This window comes from Oryctolagus cuniculus, chromosome 12 (genome assembly GCF_964237555.1).
Source record: "Oryctolagus cuniculus chromosome 12, mOryCun1.1, whole genome shotgun sequence".
NCBI lineage: Eukaryota > Metazoa > Chordata > Mammalia > Lagomorpha > Leporidae > Oryctolagus > Oryctolagus cuniculus.
This window is the reverse complement of record NC_091443.1, coordinates 50,787,214-50,802,704: the sequence shown is the minus strand read 5'-3', so window position 1 is coordinate 50,802,704 and position 15,491 is coordinate 50,787,214. Positions and strand designations below refer to the sequence as shown.

The window sequence follows — 15,491 nt, the reverse complement described above, 5'->3', positions numbered from 1 at the left end:
ATTTTTACAAAGATCTATTTCCAGTTTACTTAATGATAATATAGTTAACCCTACACTAAGTAAAAGACTTCAACAAATAGTATGAAGAAAAAATAAATGAGAAAAAAAACCCGCTATTTCGCAACAGAAGAGAAAAGGGCTGTAGACAACCATCGAATCTCACAGTGTCTGTTTCACTCCAATGCATTACATTTCAGCTGCTCTATTAGTTACCTTATTTCAGGGAAAACATCTGATATCTGTCTTTTTAGGACTGGCTTAATTTCACTTAGTATAATGGTTTCCAGTTGCAACCATTTTGTTGTAAAAGACAGGATTTCATTTTTTTTTTTACAGCTGAATAGTACTCCATAGTGTGCCTATACCCTAATTTCTTTATCCAGTCAACAGTTGATGGACATCTGGATTGATTCCATATCTTTGCTATTGTGAATTGTGCTACAATGAACATAGTGGTACAGCTAACTCTTTTGTATGTTGATTTCTTTTGGTTTGGATAAATTCCCGGGAGTGGGATGGCTAGATCATATGGTAGATCTATATTCAGATTTCTGAGGCTTCCTAAAAAGTTTTTGTTGATTTATTTGAAATGCAGAGTTACAGGGGCCGGCGCTGTGGTGTAGTAGGTTAAAGCCCTAACATGCAGCACCAGCATCCCATATGGGCGCTGGTTCGAGTCCCGGCTGCTCCACTTCTGATCCAGCTCTCTGCTATGGCCTGGGAAAGCAGTAGAAGATGGCCCAAGTCCTTGGGCTCCTGCACCCACGTGGGAGACCTGGAAGAAGCTCCTGGCTTCAGCTCAGCTCTGGTTGTTGCAGTCATTTGGGGAATGAACCAATGGAATGGAAGATCTCTCTCTCTCCGCCTCTCCTTCTCTGTGTAACTCTTTCAAATAAATAGAATAATTCTTAAAAAAAAAAAAATGCAGAGTTACAGAGAGAGAGGGAGGGAGAGACGGAGACCTTCCATCTACTGGTTCACTCCCCAAATGGCTGCAATGGCTGGGGCTGAGCCAGGCTAAAGCCAGGAGCCAGGAGCCTCCTCTGGGTTTCCCCAATGGGCGCAGGGACCCAAACACTTGGACTGTTTTCTGCCACTTTCCTAGTCCATCAGCAGAGAGCTGGATAGGAGGCGGAGCAGCCACTGCCCATATGGGATGCCGGCACCGCAGGCGGCGGCTTGACCCTCTACATCACAACCCTGACCCCAGGAAATATGTTTTTACAAACATGTTTTCTGTGCTTTCTTCTGCTCCTCTGTATCCTTTACCTATTTCAGTGTTCCTCCTCCTCTACTTTTTCTTCTCTTGGAGGAAAAAGATCTGTGTGGGTTGTAGGCGGTTGAGTTGTTCTAGTATTTTCTGGGCTACTGCTTGCTGTAGAATCCTGTTGTTTCCTTCCCTTCCCTTGGACTACAGTACAGATAGCATCATGGTTAAGACCCCCGACTTAGCCGTGGAGTCAGCCTGAGTGTCCCAGCCGATCTTGTGGGACCTTGGGTACGTGGCCTCCTTATGCACCCAAAATGAGCCTCATAGTGATTTCCTTACAGGGTTGGGAGAGGAACAAGTGAGATATAATGTGTGTAAAGTGCCTGACACATAGTAAATTCTCAATAAATGTTAGTTCAGATTTTATTATTTTGAACATAATGTAAGTTTCTGGGTACTTTTTAATTTAAAAAGTTGAACAGATGGTATAACAATAAACATGCAAAAAGAGAAAGAAACCCCCAATGGTTGTCTTCTCAGCACACCTCTTCATTTTCACACCCTGTTTCCATGTCCTTGGAATGTGAGGTACGCATTTGTTCAGGTCTATGAGAGTGGGACCTGCTGAGGTTCACCTGGGAGGGGTCGGCTTGGGATCTCAGTAGGTGTTGAGCTGGTTTTGGACTGATTGCAAGGGGGCTAGACGTGGCTTCCCCTTGCAGGAAGGGATTGCAGGTCCACGGCCTGGGCCAGGTAGAGGAGATGAGTGTAGGCCCAAGCAGGGAAGGGTGGCCTGGGCCTGAGCAGAGGTGCTGGCTGTTGGGCACCCAATATGAAGTGTTCGATCTGCAACTGTCTGGGGAAAGTGAGCAGAGGGCTACCTGTCCTAGACATGTGTGGAAGTACCGGAGGACGAGTGCTGTCCTCATGGTTGATTAAGCTCATGCCCCCTTGGGGCTTACGGGGCCATGCTCAGTCCTAGGGAGGAGGCACCCAACCTCTCCCACCCCTGCTGCTGTTGAAGGCTGAGAGCATGAGCCCTGTGAATGCTGGAGCCCTGCCTTTGGCCCAGGCACTGTGTGCATGCGGTGGGGAGGGGCGGCTGTTTCCCTGCACACTGGCCGAGTGCCTTATCTCCTCCTGTGTCTCCTCTGGGCGACAGAGTTGCCATGGTCACAGGTACAGGTCGTGCTAGAGACCTTCTGGAGGGGCGATTACCCAGAATCCCCTAGGCTTACCCTGTCGTCCCTGAGCAGTCAGCCGGGAGAGGTGGGAAGGGCTCTGGTTGCGGAGTCAGGCAGACTTGGGTGGCGATCCTGACCCAGTCATCCTTAGCTGTGTGCCCTTGGGCAAGCTCCGCTGCACTCCTGAGCTGGTGGCACGGGGGTAGGTGTGCCGTCCCAGGTGTTCGCTGTGGATGGGCCCACGGAGGCATCACAGTAGTAATGAGGCAGAAACCACTCTTGGCCCCAAGGTGAGGAAGCACAGGTAGAAGCTGGAGCCTGCGTGTGTTGGGGGGTGGGGGTAGGACAGGGTAGAAATAACTTGCCCCAGGTTGCAGATGGTCTTGGCCCATGGAGGGGGCTCACAGTGCGATCCCTTTTCCCTGAGCTCTTAATTCTGAAGGGCTGGACCTCAGGAGTGTCTAGTTTAGCCCTGAGATGACACATTTCCCACCTAATCTACCGAGATCAAGTTGGAACTGGAACCGAGTCTCTTGACTGTGAGCCCACTCTGTCACGGTTCCCTGGGGAGCAGGATGTGCAAGGGAGCAGGAGCAGGGAGAGAGCCACTGGCCCTGGGGAGTCATTTGGCTCATGGTGGGCAGGGGGAGGGCACATGGCTGGAGAGGGCTGGCCGGCTGGGAAGAAGGGACAGAACCCGGGGCAGCCCCCTAATGGCTCTTGTTGCTTGCCCCATCTTGCCAGGAGTATCTGAAGGGCCTGTGCAGCCCCGAGCTGTGGAAAGAGGTCCGCTACCCACCGATCCTGCACTGTGCCTTCCTCGGGGCCCGGGGCCTCTTCCTGGACTGCCTCTGCTGGAGCACCCTGGCCTACCTGGTGCCTGGCCCCCCTGGCTCCTTGATGGTAGGCGGGCTGACCGAGTCCTTCATCATGACCCAGAACTGGCTGGAGGAGCTGGTGGCGCGGCTGCGCTGGGGCCCTGCCTCTCTGCTGACCCCCCGAGGTGTCTGGGAGGCCGAGGTGACCCGGGCCTTTGGGGCCCTGGTCTGGATCCGTGGGGACCAGCATGCAGGGGACCTGCTGCAGTTGCCCCCCGCAGTCCAGGAACTGCTACTGAGCCTGGTGCGTGATGCCGCTGGCAAGGAGGACATCATCGAGTGGCTTGGCCACTTTGGCATCTCCAATCCCCACTCCGACCCAGAGGTCCTGATCTGCCCTCCCCAGCAGCAGAAGGAGGGCTCAGCCCTGGTATCCGTGGCTGAGAGTCCTGGGTCCTTCCTGGAGATGGGGGCCCTTCGGAATGGGGGCTCCGAAAATTCCAAGAGATTATCCAGTCTGGGAGCCACCAGGTCCCTGACCTCAGCTCAGAGCACACAGCAGGAGACGGCAAACCAGCTGGTACGGTAAGTTCTGCAGGATGTGTCTGGCTCTCCTCACCCTGCCCTTGCTCTCCCACCCCAAGTAAAGAGCAGTCGTCCTGGCCCAAGTGGGCCCCCCGACCTTTACAACAAACTTGGGCTTCTTCCAGGGTCGGCTCCAGCAAACAAAGTGGTACGGACGGAGCTCGCGAGGAGGAGCCAGCACAAGCCACCAGCAGCCCAGTCTCCGCCATCAGCACACCAGCCTTGCTGCAGCCCAGGCAGGCCCACAGGCTGGACGATAAACTCCCCTTGCAGCCTCCTGTGTCAGCCCTGAGTGTGTGCCCGCCGTGGAGGGCCTGGGCCCCAGGGCCCGCCTTGTGGCCGGGGGCTATTGCTACAACTTTCTGGAGGATCAATGAGCTGCATTCTCTGCACCTGGCCTGGCTCCTGTCCCAGGCGTGCTTCACTTTCCCCTTCTGGCAGGGGAGGCCGCTGGGCGCCATTCAGTTGAAGTTGCCAGGGCCGGCTCCTTTGCCCTTAAACCTGGAGTGGAAGCAGAAGGAGCTGGTTCCTCTGCCCAGTGCAGAGAGCCCAGCTTGTAGACCGGATGAGGGGCTGGGGACAGAGACGGTCCTACAGAACTGCCCGAAGCCAGAGACCCCCCAGAAGATCATGAGTGTATTGCTGGTCCCAGGGGCCTCGAATGTAAAGGACGAGGTGAGGCTGGGTCTTCCGCAGATAGGGCCGCCTTTGCCCTCTGCACCCTGCCTCCCAGTTGGGGGTCAGCCGGGGGATCAGGGCAATAATACGCAGTCGGATTGTAAGGGGCTGGGAGAGGGGTCCTCTCCAGTGCCACCCGCAGGGCAAGAGGTGCCCACGGCTCAAGGCGGGCAGACCGCTCAATCAGTACCTGAAGTTCAAACAGTGCCTGAAACTCACCAAGTGCCCCTGGTTGCAGCAGTCCCCAAAGCTGAAAACCCACCCACCCCTCAGGAGCTGCCAGCCACCACCCAGGTGCCTACAGCCCAAGGGAGGCCGGCGGTGCCCACAGAGCCCACAACGCCGAAAGTGCCTTTGGCTCCAGCAGAGCCAGCGGCTCAAGTGATGCCCACGACTCCACATGCAGCTGGGCAGCCAGCGGCAGCGGCAACAGCTCAAGTGGCGGCTGCAAATCCCAAAACTCGCGCAGCTCAGAAGGCACCTGCAGCAAAGACACCACCTGCTGGCTCCAAAACACCCAAAGCTCCGTCGGGGGCTGCCAGGAAAACAGAGTCTACCACTCCCAAAGCACCTACAACCCCCAAAGCACCTGCTGCTTCCAAAGCTCCCAAAGCTCCCAAAACACCTGCAACTCAGAAGGCGCCCACGGAGGCAAAGCCTGCCTTGGATGTGGCCAAACTTCTGAGGGAGGTCCAGCCTTCGTCAAGGGGTAGTACCGCCTCACCAAAGAGCCAGGGGGAGGCTGGCAGGCAGGGTCGCCAGCCCAGTGGCACTTTGGCCGCCAGCAGTAAGCACCCATTTCAGATGGAGGGGCTCCTGGGGGCTTGGGAGGGGACCCCGAGGCAGCTGCCTCGCAACCAGCAGGCCAAGAACACTGTGACCAGCTTCCAGCGGTACCACGAGGCCCTGAATACGCCCTTCGAGCTGAACCTGTCGGGGGAACCCGGGAACCAGAGCTTGAGGAGAGTGGTCATTGACGGCAGCAGCGTGGCCATGGTGTGAGTAGCCGCGGGTGTCGGGGAGAGAGTGTGACATCCCTCCCTGGCCTCCACGTGGGTGACATGGGGTTCAAGTTCGGGGAAGAAGAGGGGAGGGAGGTAGTACACGTTGGCTTCTGTGCACCAGGCAGTGTGCACAGACCCCACATGGCAGCCCTGCAAAGCTGGTTTGTTTTCTGCTTTCCCTCGTTTGTGGAGCAGAAATAGGCTCAGAGGTGAGGAGTCTTACCCAGGGTCCCCGAGGCTTGCCCAAGGGTCCCAGAGTGGGCAGCCTTGGGTTCAGATCTGCTGAAGCCCGTGTTCCCTCCAGGCTGGCTCTTGAACGTTTTGCGCAAACTTCAAGGCCAAATGCATATCTCCTGTGGGAAGCTTCCCCTGAGCGGCCAGCCCTTGGAGATCTCCTTCGCAGACAGTTGTTGCTGTGGAGGCATTAGCAGATATACACACGAGAGGGGCCGGTGTTAGGGTGCAGTGCGTTAAGCTGCTGCTGTGACACCAGCATCCAATTTCAGAGCTCCAGTTCAAGTCCTGTCTGTGCCACTTCCCATCCAGCTCCCTGCTAAGGTGCCTAGGAGGGCAGCAGAGGATGGCCCAAGTACTTGGGCCCCTGCCTCCCATGTGGGAGACCTGAATGGAGTTCTAGGCTCTTGGCTATGGCCCAGAGCATGCCCAGTACTTGCAGTCATTTGGGGTTGTGAACCAGAGGATGAAAGTTTTCTTCCTTTGTCTCTTCCTTTCCCTGTTACTCTGCCTTTTAAATAAATAAGTAAATCGATCTCTTTTTTAAGTTTTATTTATTTATTTGAAAGGCAGAGTCATAAGGAGGCAGAGGCAGAGGCAGAGGCAGAGACGTCTTCCAACCCCTGGTTCACTCCCCAGATGGCCAAAATGGCCAGAACTGCGCTGATCTGGAGCCAGGAGCCAGGAGCTTCCTCCAGGTCTCCCACGCGGGTGCAAGGGCCCAAGGACTTGGGCCATCTGCTGCTTTCCCAGGCCTTAGCAGAGAGCTGGGTTGGAAGAGGAGCAGCCAGGACTCATAGCTTTACCCGCTATGCCACAGTACCGGTCACAGTAAATAAATCTTTAGAAACCAAAGAAATATATGCAACACTGCTTCATTTGCCACATGTAGGGCGTTTGTGCTGAGTGCACTTCAGGTACACAGTAGGTGGTCAGGGAAGTCTTGTTTGCATTAAGCTTTAAATGTACAGGCTTTGAGTGTAAAGGCTGACTTCCTCTTCTCTCTCTCTTTTTAAATATTTATTTATTTGTTTGAAAGAGTGACAGAGAGAGAGGGAGAGACAAATTCATACACGCACGCACGCACGCACGCACCCTGTGTCTGGTGCTGGCTTACCCCCAGGAGGCGCTCCTGGGATGTTTGAGGCTGAAGTAGGGAGAGGGAAGTTGTTGGGGTGTGTGTGTCTGTGTCCCGTCCCCGCCTCTCCCCCACCCCTTCACCCCCCTACCCCTGCATTGCCTGTTTGCTGCCCCAGGCCTGACTCTGGGGGAGGCCTCCATCCCCTGAGCTCTTCCCACCCTCCCCAGGCACGGCCTGCAGCACTTCTTCTCCTGCCGAGGCATTGCCATGGCGGTGCAGTATTTCTGGAACCGGGGCCACCGAGAGGTCACGGTGTTCATACCCACCTGGCAGCTGAAGAAGAACAGGAGGGTGAGAGGTGAGGTGTCTGCTGCCCTGCCAGCCCTCCGCCCTGCTCCCCTACCTCCACTTTTCTCCTCCCTGCTCTTCTGCCCCCACCCCACCTTGGCCTTTTCCACTCCGCCCTTCTCCTGACCGTGTCTGTCTTCTGCCTTTCTCCCCCAGAGAGCCACTTTCTGAACAAGCTACACTCACTCAAGATGCTTTCAATCACCCCGTCTCAGCTTGAGAACGGCAAGAAGATCACCACCTACGATTACAGGTGTGCCAGTCCCCACGCCTTGTTTGTGGCAGGCCAGGCTTGCAGGGAAATGGAGGCAGACCCGTCAGGGGCATGGGGATGGCCATGGCTGTCTGAGGGCAGAGGGCAGGACATTGGGAGCAGAGGGCTCAAGGTCGGCTCTGACCAAGCCCAGGGGTTGCTCCTGATCTTGTCACATGGGTGCTCCACGTCCCTGAGTTAACAGGCTTTCTTCCCCCAGCAGCCCAGGGGACTTGCAGCCTTTGAGTGAGCACCAGAGGTACCCCAGATTTGGGGTTCCTATTTGGGTTGAAGTTCATGTCTCAAGGCACTCTTCTGATCTCTTCCTCTCCCTAACCCTGGCACTGGGAGGAGGTGCGTGTGTGTGGCTGTAGGTACATGGGGCCCTGGCAGGGCTCTGGATGGTGGAGCTAGATTGGTTTGGTCTACCTAAGGCCCAAGTACAGGACCCGTGCACCCAGGGAGCGAGAGCCGTGTGCCTGCCCGTGCTGGGGCGGGCTGGAGGGGTCTGCTGTTGTCACTCGTCCTGGGCACACAGAAGTCTTTGCTTCATTTAGGGACTGCCCTTGCCAGGGAGGGAGAAATTCTGTTTCTCTCCACTTTTCCCAAGACCTGGCACCCACTGAGGTTTTAGACCTGGGAAAGGCAGGGTAGGGCAGTGCAGCTCAGGCGTCCCTCCTCTGAGAGCCACATGCTTGGGTGAGGTCTTTGGGGTCACTGAAGTTGTAACACTTTCCCTTGTTTGAAGGCAGAATGACACAGACCATTTGGTTCACTCCCCAATGCCCGAAACAGCTGGGATTGTGCTGGGACCACAGGAACCCTGAGGGTCTCCTGAGTGGGTGGCAGGGACCCAGGCGGTTGCACCATCCTTGCTGCCTCCCAGGGTCTGCATTAGCAGGAAGCTGGAGTCAGAAGCTGAGTGTCCTGGGAGCAGCCAGTACCCTTCTCCAGGGCACTAACAGGAGTTTTTGGTGGCTCTAAATTTAATGCCTCTAAGTTCTGGCCCCAGGTTTGAGGGAAGACAATTTTTCTGCAGAAGGCCCCCCTGCTGGGTACTTGGGGAACGGCATGCTTAGGGTAGCTGGAATGGAAATCTTCAGCGAATGCTGAGCAGTAGGGAACTTCTGCTTTCTTTCCTGGTCACAGCTTCTTTAGAGGTGATTGTTGGCAGTGGGTTTGTTGATTCAGATATGTGTTCTCAGGTGTGTCAGCATAGTGCGTATGTGTGTCTTGGCACGCATATGGATACTGTGCATTGGGGAAGTGTAACACTGGAGTATCTGTGCATATGCTGTGTGGCAGCCACTGACCTAGACATTTCATGGCATGTAATCTTCACAGCAGTATGGGATAGGTATTTTACAGATGTGAAAACAGAAGCAGTAAATATACATGTGTGAATGTGGACGAGTTATACGGGTTTCTGTCCTGCGCATGTATATATGTATGCCTATGTGTATAATAGTGGCATGTGTTTGTATATGTGGTTGGAGTGTATGCATCCAAGTTCACCTCCCCAGCTCGCTGCGCAGGGGCACGGCTGTGAAGGGCAATGTTTTCGTCTGATGCACCTTAATGTGAAGATGCAAATTCACTTTCTCCGAGGCCTCGGGAAGTGAGGGACTGGTTACCAGGTCTTTTGTGCTACCTGCCATTCCCTGCAGGTTCATGGTGAAGCTGGCGGAAGAGACAGATGGCATCATTGTGACCAACGAGCAGATCCACGTCCTGATGAATAGTTCCAAGAAACTGATGGTCAAAGATCGGTGAGATGGCTGCCTGGGCGCTTGAGCTCTTCTCTCATCTTAGGTGTCGGGAAGCCTGATGGGGAGGGAGGATGTTGGGGCAGGGCGAGGGGCCGGCCGGGAGATGGGGACACCAAGCAGCCACAGGGCACTGGCGAATCAAGAGCTCCTCTGTGACCTTGCCCCTTCTCTCCCGGATCCAGGCTGCTCCCTTTCACCTTTGCTGGGAATCTCTTCATGGTGCCCGATGACCCTCTGGGCCGTGATGGCCCCACCTTGGATGAGTTTCTGAAGAAGCCCAACAGGTAACAGAGCAGGCCCCCCGAGACTGGCCAGAAACTTCTCCCTGGTGCTAGCCGACATCTGTCCAATGCTCATCGGTGAGCAGAGTGATCTGACTTCTTTCACGTTTTTATCCTTCTGCCAGGTGTTGGTGCGTCCACTTGCAGTATGGTTAACGTTTCTACACATGCTTCAGCACCTTATGTTGCCTTCCTCACCTGGCATTTGCACTCAGCAGTTTATTTATTCTTGTTGATACACGCTGTGCTCATTCATGGAGCTCACGTGTGGTATTCATAGCATGAGCGTACACCCACCCAGCAAGTTGAGGCCCATTTGGCTACTTCCATTTAGGCTAATGGTACCAGCGCTGCCGTGAATGGCCTTTATTGTGATGTCTAGAGTATAAACCAAATAGGACTTTTTTTTTTTAGATTTATTTATTTATTTGAAAAGCAGAGTTACAGAGAGGCAGAGGCAAAGAGAGAGAGAGGTCTTCCATCCACTGGTTCACTCCGCAGATGGCCACAATGGCCGGAGCTGCACCAATCCGAAGCCAGGAGCCAGGAGCTTCCTCTGGATCTCCCATGTGGGTGCAGGGGCCCAAGGATGTAGGCCATCTTCTACTGCTTTCCCAGGCCACAGCAGAGAGCTGGTCAGAAGTGGAGCAGCAGGATTCAAACCGGAGCCCATATGGGATGTTGGCACTGCAGGTGGTGGCTGTACCTGCTATGCCACAGTGCTGGCCCCCCAAGTAGGACTTTTTGCATGTTTATAATCTCCTTTGAGCTACAGCTCGAGCCAGAAGGGAGTGACCACTGTCTCATTTTATAGATGGGGAATCTGAGACTTGAGTGGCCTTCCCAAGGTCACTTTGCTGGTGACAGCAAAACTGGTTTGCAGTAACTCAAATCCTCTGGTCTCCACCCGCTGTGAGGCCTCTTGTTGCCCACTTTCCAGTTCCTCAGAGCCAGAAGAGAGCCTTGGTCAGGACCTTGGGAGCAGGCCACTGCTTCCCTGGCCAGGCCCCCAGGTCTCATTCTACCAGTGATGTCACCCAAGTCTGCTGTATCCTCCCAGGTCCCCTGTAGGCTCTCCTGCTTGCTGTGGTCACCGCTGGGCTGCACATGCTGGGGTCAGGTTGAAGCCTTCTGTCATTTCTTCTCCAACTGGTGGCCTTAAAAGTGATTGCAGCGTGACTTCGTTGATGCATTTTGGCTTGAGGAGCCTTCAGAGCCCAGGCAGGTCTCTGAGGCTGTGGTTCGGGTGCACGCAGGAGGAAGAAGTCTGTGTGGGCAGGGGCCTGGCTGAGCCTGGCACCCAGCCCAGCCTCAGGGACACTCTGAGGAGTAGGGTGGGTGATGACCTCTGGGGTGGGGCTGCCCCCGTCCCTCTGTTTTGGTATAGGTTGGATGCCGATATTGGCAACTTTCTGAAGGTGTGGAAGACTCTTCCTCCCAGCTCAGCCAGTATCCATAAATCGAGTGGTGACCTTGACCCTGAGCCTGCAGAGAGTGCACAGAAAGTGGGAGGAGTCAGAGAGAAGGAGAAGGAGAAGAAAGAGGAGAAGAAGGAGGAGGAGAAGAAGAAGGAGGAGAAGAAAGAAGTGGAGAAGAAGGAGGTGGAGGAGCAGGTGAAGAAGGAGGGGCAGGGGATGCAGAAGCCCGCTGAGGAGGATGACCTTGGCTCTTCCCTGGCCTCAGTGTTCGGAGTCGAGTGCCCTTCCCTTTCGGAGGAAATCCTCCGGTGCCTCAGCCTCCACGACCCCCCCGATGGGGCCCTGGACATCGACCTCCTGCCAGGGGTGGCTTCTCCCCACCTGGGCATCCCCTGGGACGGGAAAGCTCCTTGCCAGCAGGTGCTTGCCCACCTGGCACAGCTGACAGTCCCCAGCAACTTCACCGCTCTCTCCTTCTTCGTGGGGTTCATGGACTCGCACCGCGAAGACATCCCTGACTACGAGGTCCTCATGGGCCCCCTGCACAGCCTCCTCAAGCAGAAGCCAGACTGGCAGTGGGACCGGGAGCACGAGAAGGCCTTCCTGGCTCTCAAGCGAGCCCTGGTGTCCGCGCTGTGCCTCACGGCCCCCGATTCCCAGCTGCCCTTCCACCTGGAGGTGACCGTGAGCCAGGTGGCCCTGACGGCCATCCTCCACCAGGAGCACTCTGGGAGGAAGCACCCTGTCGCCTATACCTCCAAGCCCCTCCTCCCCGACGAGGACAGTGAGGGCCCCCAGTCTGGGGGAGACAGCCCCTATGCCGTGGCCTGGGCCCTCAAGCATTTTTCCCGCTGGATCGGAGATACTCCCGTGGTCCTGGACCTTTCCTACGCCTCCCGTCCCACAGTGGACCCCGAGGCGCGGGAGGGCCGCAGGGTGTCCAAAGCCTGGTTGATCCGATGGTCCCTCTTGGTACAGGACAAAGGCAAGCGGGACCTGGAGCTGACCCTTCTCCAGGGCCTGCGCGGGGAGAACCGCCTGCTGACACCTGCGTCCTCCATGCCCCGTTTCTTCCAGGCCCTGCCTCCCTTTTCCGACCTGTCCACTTTTGTCTGCATCCACATGGCCGGCTATTGCTTCTACCGCGATGATGAGTGGTGTGCTGGCTTTGGTCTCTACGTTTTGTCCCCCAACAGCCCCCCTGTCTCGCTGTCCTTCTCCTGTTCCCCGTACACGCCTACCTACGCGCACCTGGCGGCTGTGGCCTGTGGCCTGGAGCGCTTTGGCCACTCCCCGTTCCCGGTGGTCTTCCTCACCCACTGCCACTGGATCTTCAACCTCCTCTGGGAGCTGCTGCCCCTCTGGAAGGTTCGGGGCTTCCTCTCCTCTGATGGGGCTCCACTACCTCACCCGAGCCTCCTCTCCTACATCATAGACCTCACCTCTGGCCTCCCCTCCCTTCCCTTTATCTACCGTACCTCCTACCGGGGCTCTCTGTTTGCCGTGACTGTGGACAACCTGGCCAAGCAGGGCGCCCAGGGCGGTGGGGAGTGCTGGAATTTGCCAAAGGACGTGCCAGCCCCTGTGGTGACTCCCCATGGCCCGGGCTCGAGGCCCAACCTGCTGGCTTTGCAGCTGGCTGACAGCACCCTGGCTGAGATCATTGCCAAGCTGCAGGCTGGGCAGAAGCTCTCCGGCTGCTCACCTTTCAGTCCCGCCTTTAACTTTCTCAGCCTCGACGAGGAGACTGGCATGCTCCTGTTCAAGGGAGAAAAGAAGCCCAGGGTCTGGGTGGTCCCCCGGCAGCTCCGGAGGGACCTGATTTTCTCGGTGCATGACGTCCCCATGGGGGGCCACCAGCGGCCCGAGGAGACCTACAAGAAGCTGCGGCTGCTGGGCTGGTGGCCCGGGATGCAGGAGCACGTGAGGGACTACTGCAGGAGCTGCTTGTTCTGCATCCCCCGACACCTCGTAGGCAGTGAGCTGAAGGTTATCGAGTCCCCCTGGCCCCTCAGGTCCACTGCCCCCTGGTCCAACCTGCAGATCGAGGTGGTGGGCCCCATCACTGTAAGTGAGGAGGGCCACAAACACGTGCTCATCGTGGCCGACCCCAACACCAGGTGGGTGGAGGCGTTCCCGCTGAAGCCCTACACCCACATGGCTGTGGCCCAGGTGCTGCTTCAGCACGTGTTTGCCAGGTGGGGCGTGCCCGTGCGGCTGGAGGCAGCCCAGGGCCCCCAGTTTGCCCGGCACGTCCTGGTGAGCTGCGGGCTGGCCCTGGGTGCCCAGGTCACCACTCTGAGCAGGGACCTCCAGTTCCCCGGCCTGGCCAGCTCGGAGGCCTATTGGGAATTCAAGAGGGCCCTCAAGGAGTTCATCTTCCTGCATGGCCGGAAGTGGGCGGCCTCCCTGCCCTTGCTGCACCTGGCCTTCAGGGCCTCCTCGGCTGACGCCTCGCCCTTCCAGGTCCTGACCGGGGGGGAGATGAGGCTGAGTGAGCCCCTGTGGTGGCAGATGAGCAGTGCCAACCTTGAAGGGCTCAAGATGGACGTCTTCCTACTGCAGCTGACCGGGGAGCTGCTGGAGCTGCACTGGAGGGGGGCGGACAAGGCCAGCTCCAAGTCCGAGAACAGGCGTTTCCAGCGGGAGAGCCAGGAGAAGGAGTGGAACGTGGGAGACCAGGTCCTCCTGCTGTCCCTCCCCAGGAACGGCAGCAGTGCCAAGTGGGTGGGTCCCTTCTATATCGGGGACCGGCTGAGCCTGTCTCTCTACAGGGTGTGGGGCTTTCCGACCCCAGAGAAGCTGGGCTGCATCTATCCCAGCAGCCTGATGAAGGCCTTTGCCAAGAGTGGCACACCCTTGTCTTTCAAGGTCTTGGAGCAGTGAGCTGGAGCAGTGGGGAGGCCTCCTGCCCAGGGGTCCTGGGTTTCTGCTGCTAGGCCTCCCCCTGCCCCTAGAAGTGCTCTCAGCCCTTTCGGGACCCTTGATTGTGCCTTTTGTTGAGAAGTTGCTATGTCAAGCTTTGCTGAATTGCCTTGAACTGGGGACCAGTGTCCCCGTGGAGACAACCCGTTTGGGGTATCTGGGAGAATTTGCACAAGGCTCTCAGATGTGAGCCTTGGGCAGTTTTACACTGGGGAGTGGAAAGTCCCCTTTGCAAGGTAGGCCAGGCTCCACATCTTTTCCCTTTCACACGTGTGCAGGCGTGCAGTTGCACACATGTGTGCGTGCATATTCAGCCCCGACCCCCGAGTCTTAACACCTGGCTGTCTTAACCATGACACAGTGTAGCTCTGGCAGGGAGAACCAGAACCACTGTCCTCTTCCAGTTAGAAACCTCTAGTGTGGGTTCCTGCCCCCAACCCATGCTGTCCTGGCTTTGTCGTCAGGGTTGTCACTGACACACACCCGTGAGGACTGCGGTGAGGTGCCTGCCTCATGGCCAGCTTTCCTAGGTTGGGCTCAGCCTGGCCTGCTATCCAGGAAGGCCTGGCAGTCCTTCTGGGCCTCAAGGACAAGGGCTCAGGGAGGGAGGCTGGGAGACCACCCACGTGTGAACACGGGAAAGGCAGGGCTGCAGGGGAGTTGGTCTACCTCATTTGACTCCAGGCAATGGAGACAACTCCTGACCCCTGCTCTGAGGGTGTTGACCCCACAGGAATCAAGGATCTTGATGCCCATGGTGGCATCTCTACCTAGAGAGCTGCTTTTACCAGACCAAGGGGCCCTGGCCTCTGTTTGATGGGGTGGGGGTGGGGGCCGGTATCTGAAATGAGCAGTCCGGCACATGGCAAGGCTCTACCTCCCAGCAATCCCAACCCCATCCCAAAGCCCATAGCCCTCTACTCCTTCCACCTCCATTATATCCTGTACCCCCAGACCCTATATAGTGTATGATTGCTTCTCTTGCATCACTACCTCCCCCCAATCCCTCTAGACCTGCCTTCTGTGTAGAGCAAAACCTCCCTCAGAGCCATACTCAGCAAAGATCACTCGTGCCTCTGAATTGCTGCCACAGAACGAGTAGGCAGCAGATGCAGGCCAGTGCCTGGTCTCTGTGGTTTCATTTCTCTGGAAGGTGAGTCAGTTTCCTGGCCCAGCTGGGGTTTCCAGGACACTTGGCATTGCGAAGTGTTGGAGTCGAGGAGAACTTCCTGTGGAGCCTAACTGGAGTCTTTCACAGCACACGAGAGAGGCCTAGGGACTTACCTGAAGTCACATGGCTTGTTCATGGCTTGAGCTTCCTGGTCCCAGTTCACCACGAAAAGGGTTCTGGCAGCAAGTTAAGGCAAGGGAACCCTTCTAAGTCCTATGCCCACCTTCCTTCCAACTCCCATTCTCTAAATCTTGTAGGCAAACTCTGTGGCTGTTGTCCTGAAACCATTCCCAGCTGTGAGCCCTGTGCAGGGGAGAGTGGTTGGGTGGCAGCTGAGAGTGCAGGTGAGCTGTGGCATTCTGAGCAGACAGCGCAGTCCTTCCTCCTACCCCGCTCTGCCCTCTGTAGTGCGTCCACCTCACTGTCCCATCCCGGTGCTGTGTGCAGTCCCCTGTTACCACGTTTATAATCTTATACCCTTCCTTTAATGATTTTTTTTTCATTTGATTTGTCAATAAACGGATCAAATTGG

The 15,491-nt window shown here is 56.4% G+C and overlaps 1 protein-coding gene across 1 annotated transcript in view; it reads left to right on the top strand.

Annotated features, from left to right (window-relative positions):
- Positions 1-15,491, top strand: part of NYNRIN (NYN domain and retroviral integrase containing) — a 23,611-nt gene extending 8,120 nt beyond the window's left edge. The window contains exons 3-9 of the mRNA XM_051822129.2: positions 3,139-3,797; positions 3,923-5,473; positions 7,022-7,152; positions 7,299-7,395; positions 9,063-9,164; positions 9,347-9,448; positions 10,833-15,491. Of these exons, the coding sequence (XP_051678089.2) occupies positions 3,139-3,797; positions 3,923-5,473; positions 7,022-7,152; positions 7,299-7,395; positions 9,063-9,164; positions 9,347-9,448; positions 10,833-13,749 (5,559 nt within the window). The 3' untranslated portion in view covers positions 13,750-15,491. The remainder of the gene's footprint in view (positions 1-3,138; positions 3,798-3,922; positions 5,474-7,021; positions 7,153-7,298; positions 7,396-9,062; positions 9,165-9,346; positions 9,449-10,832) is intronic.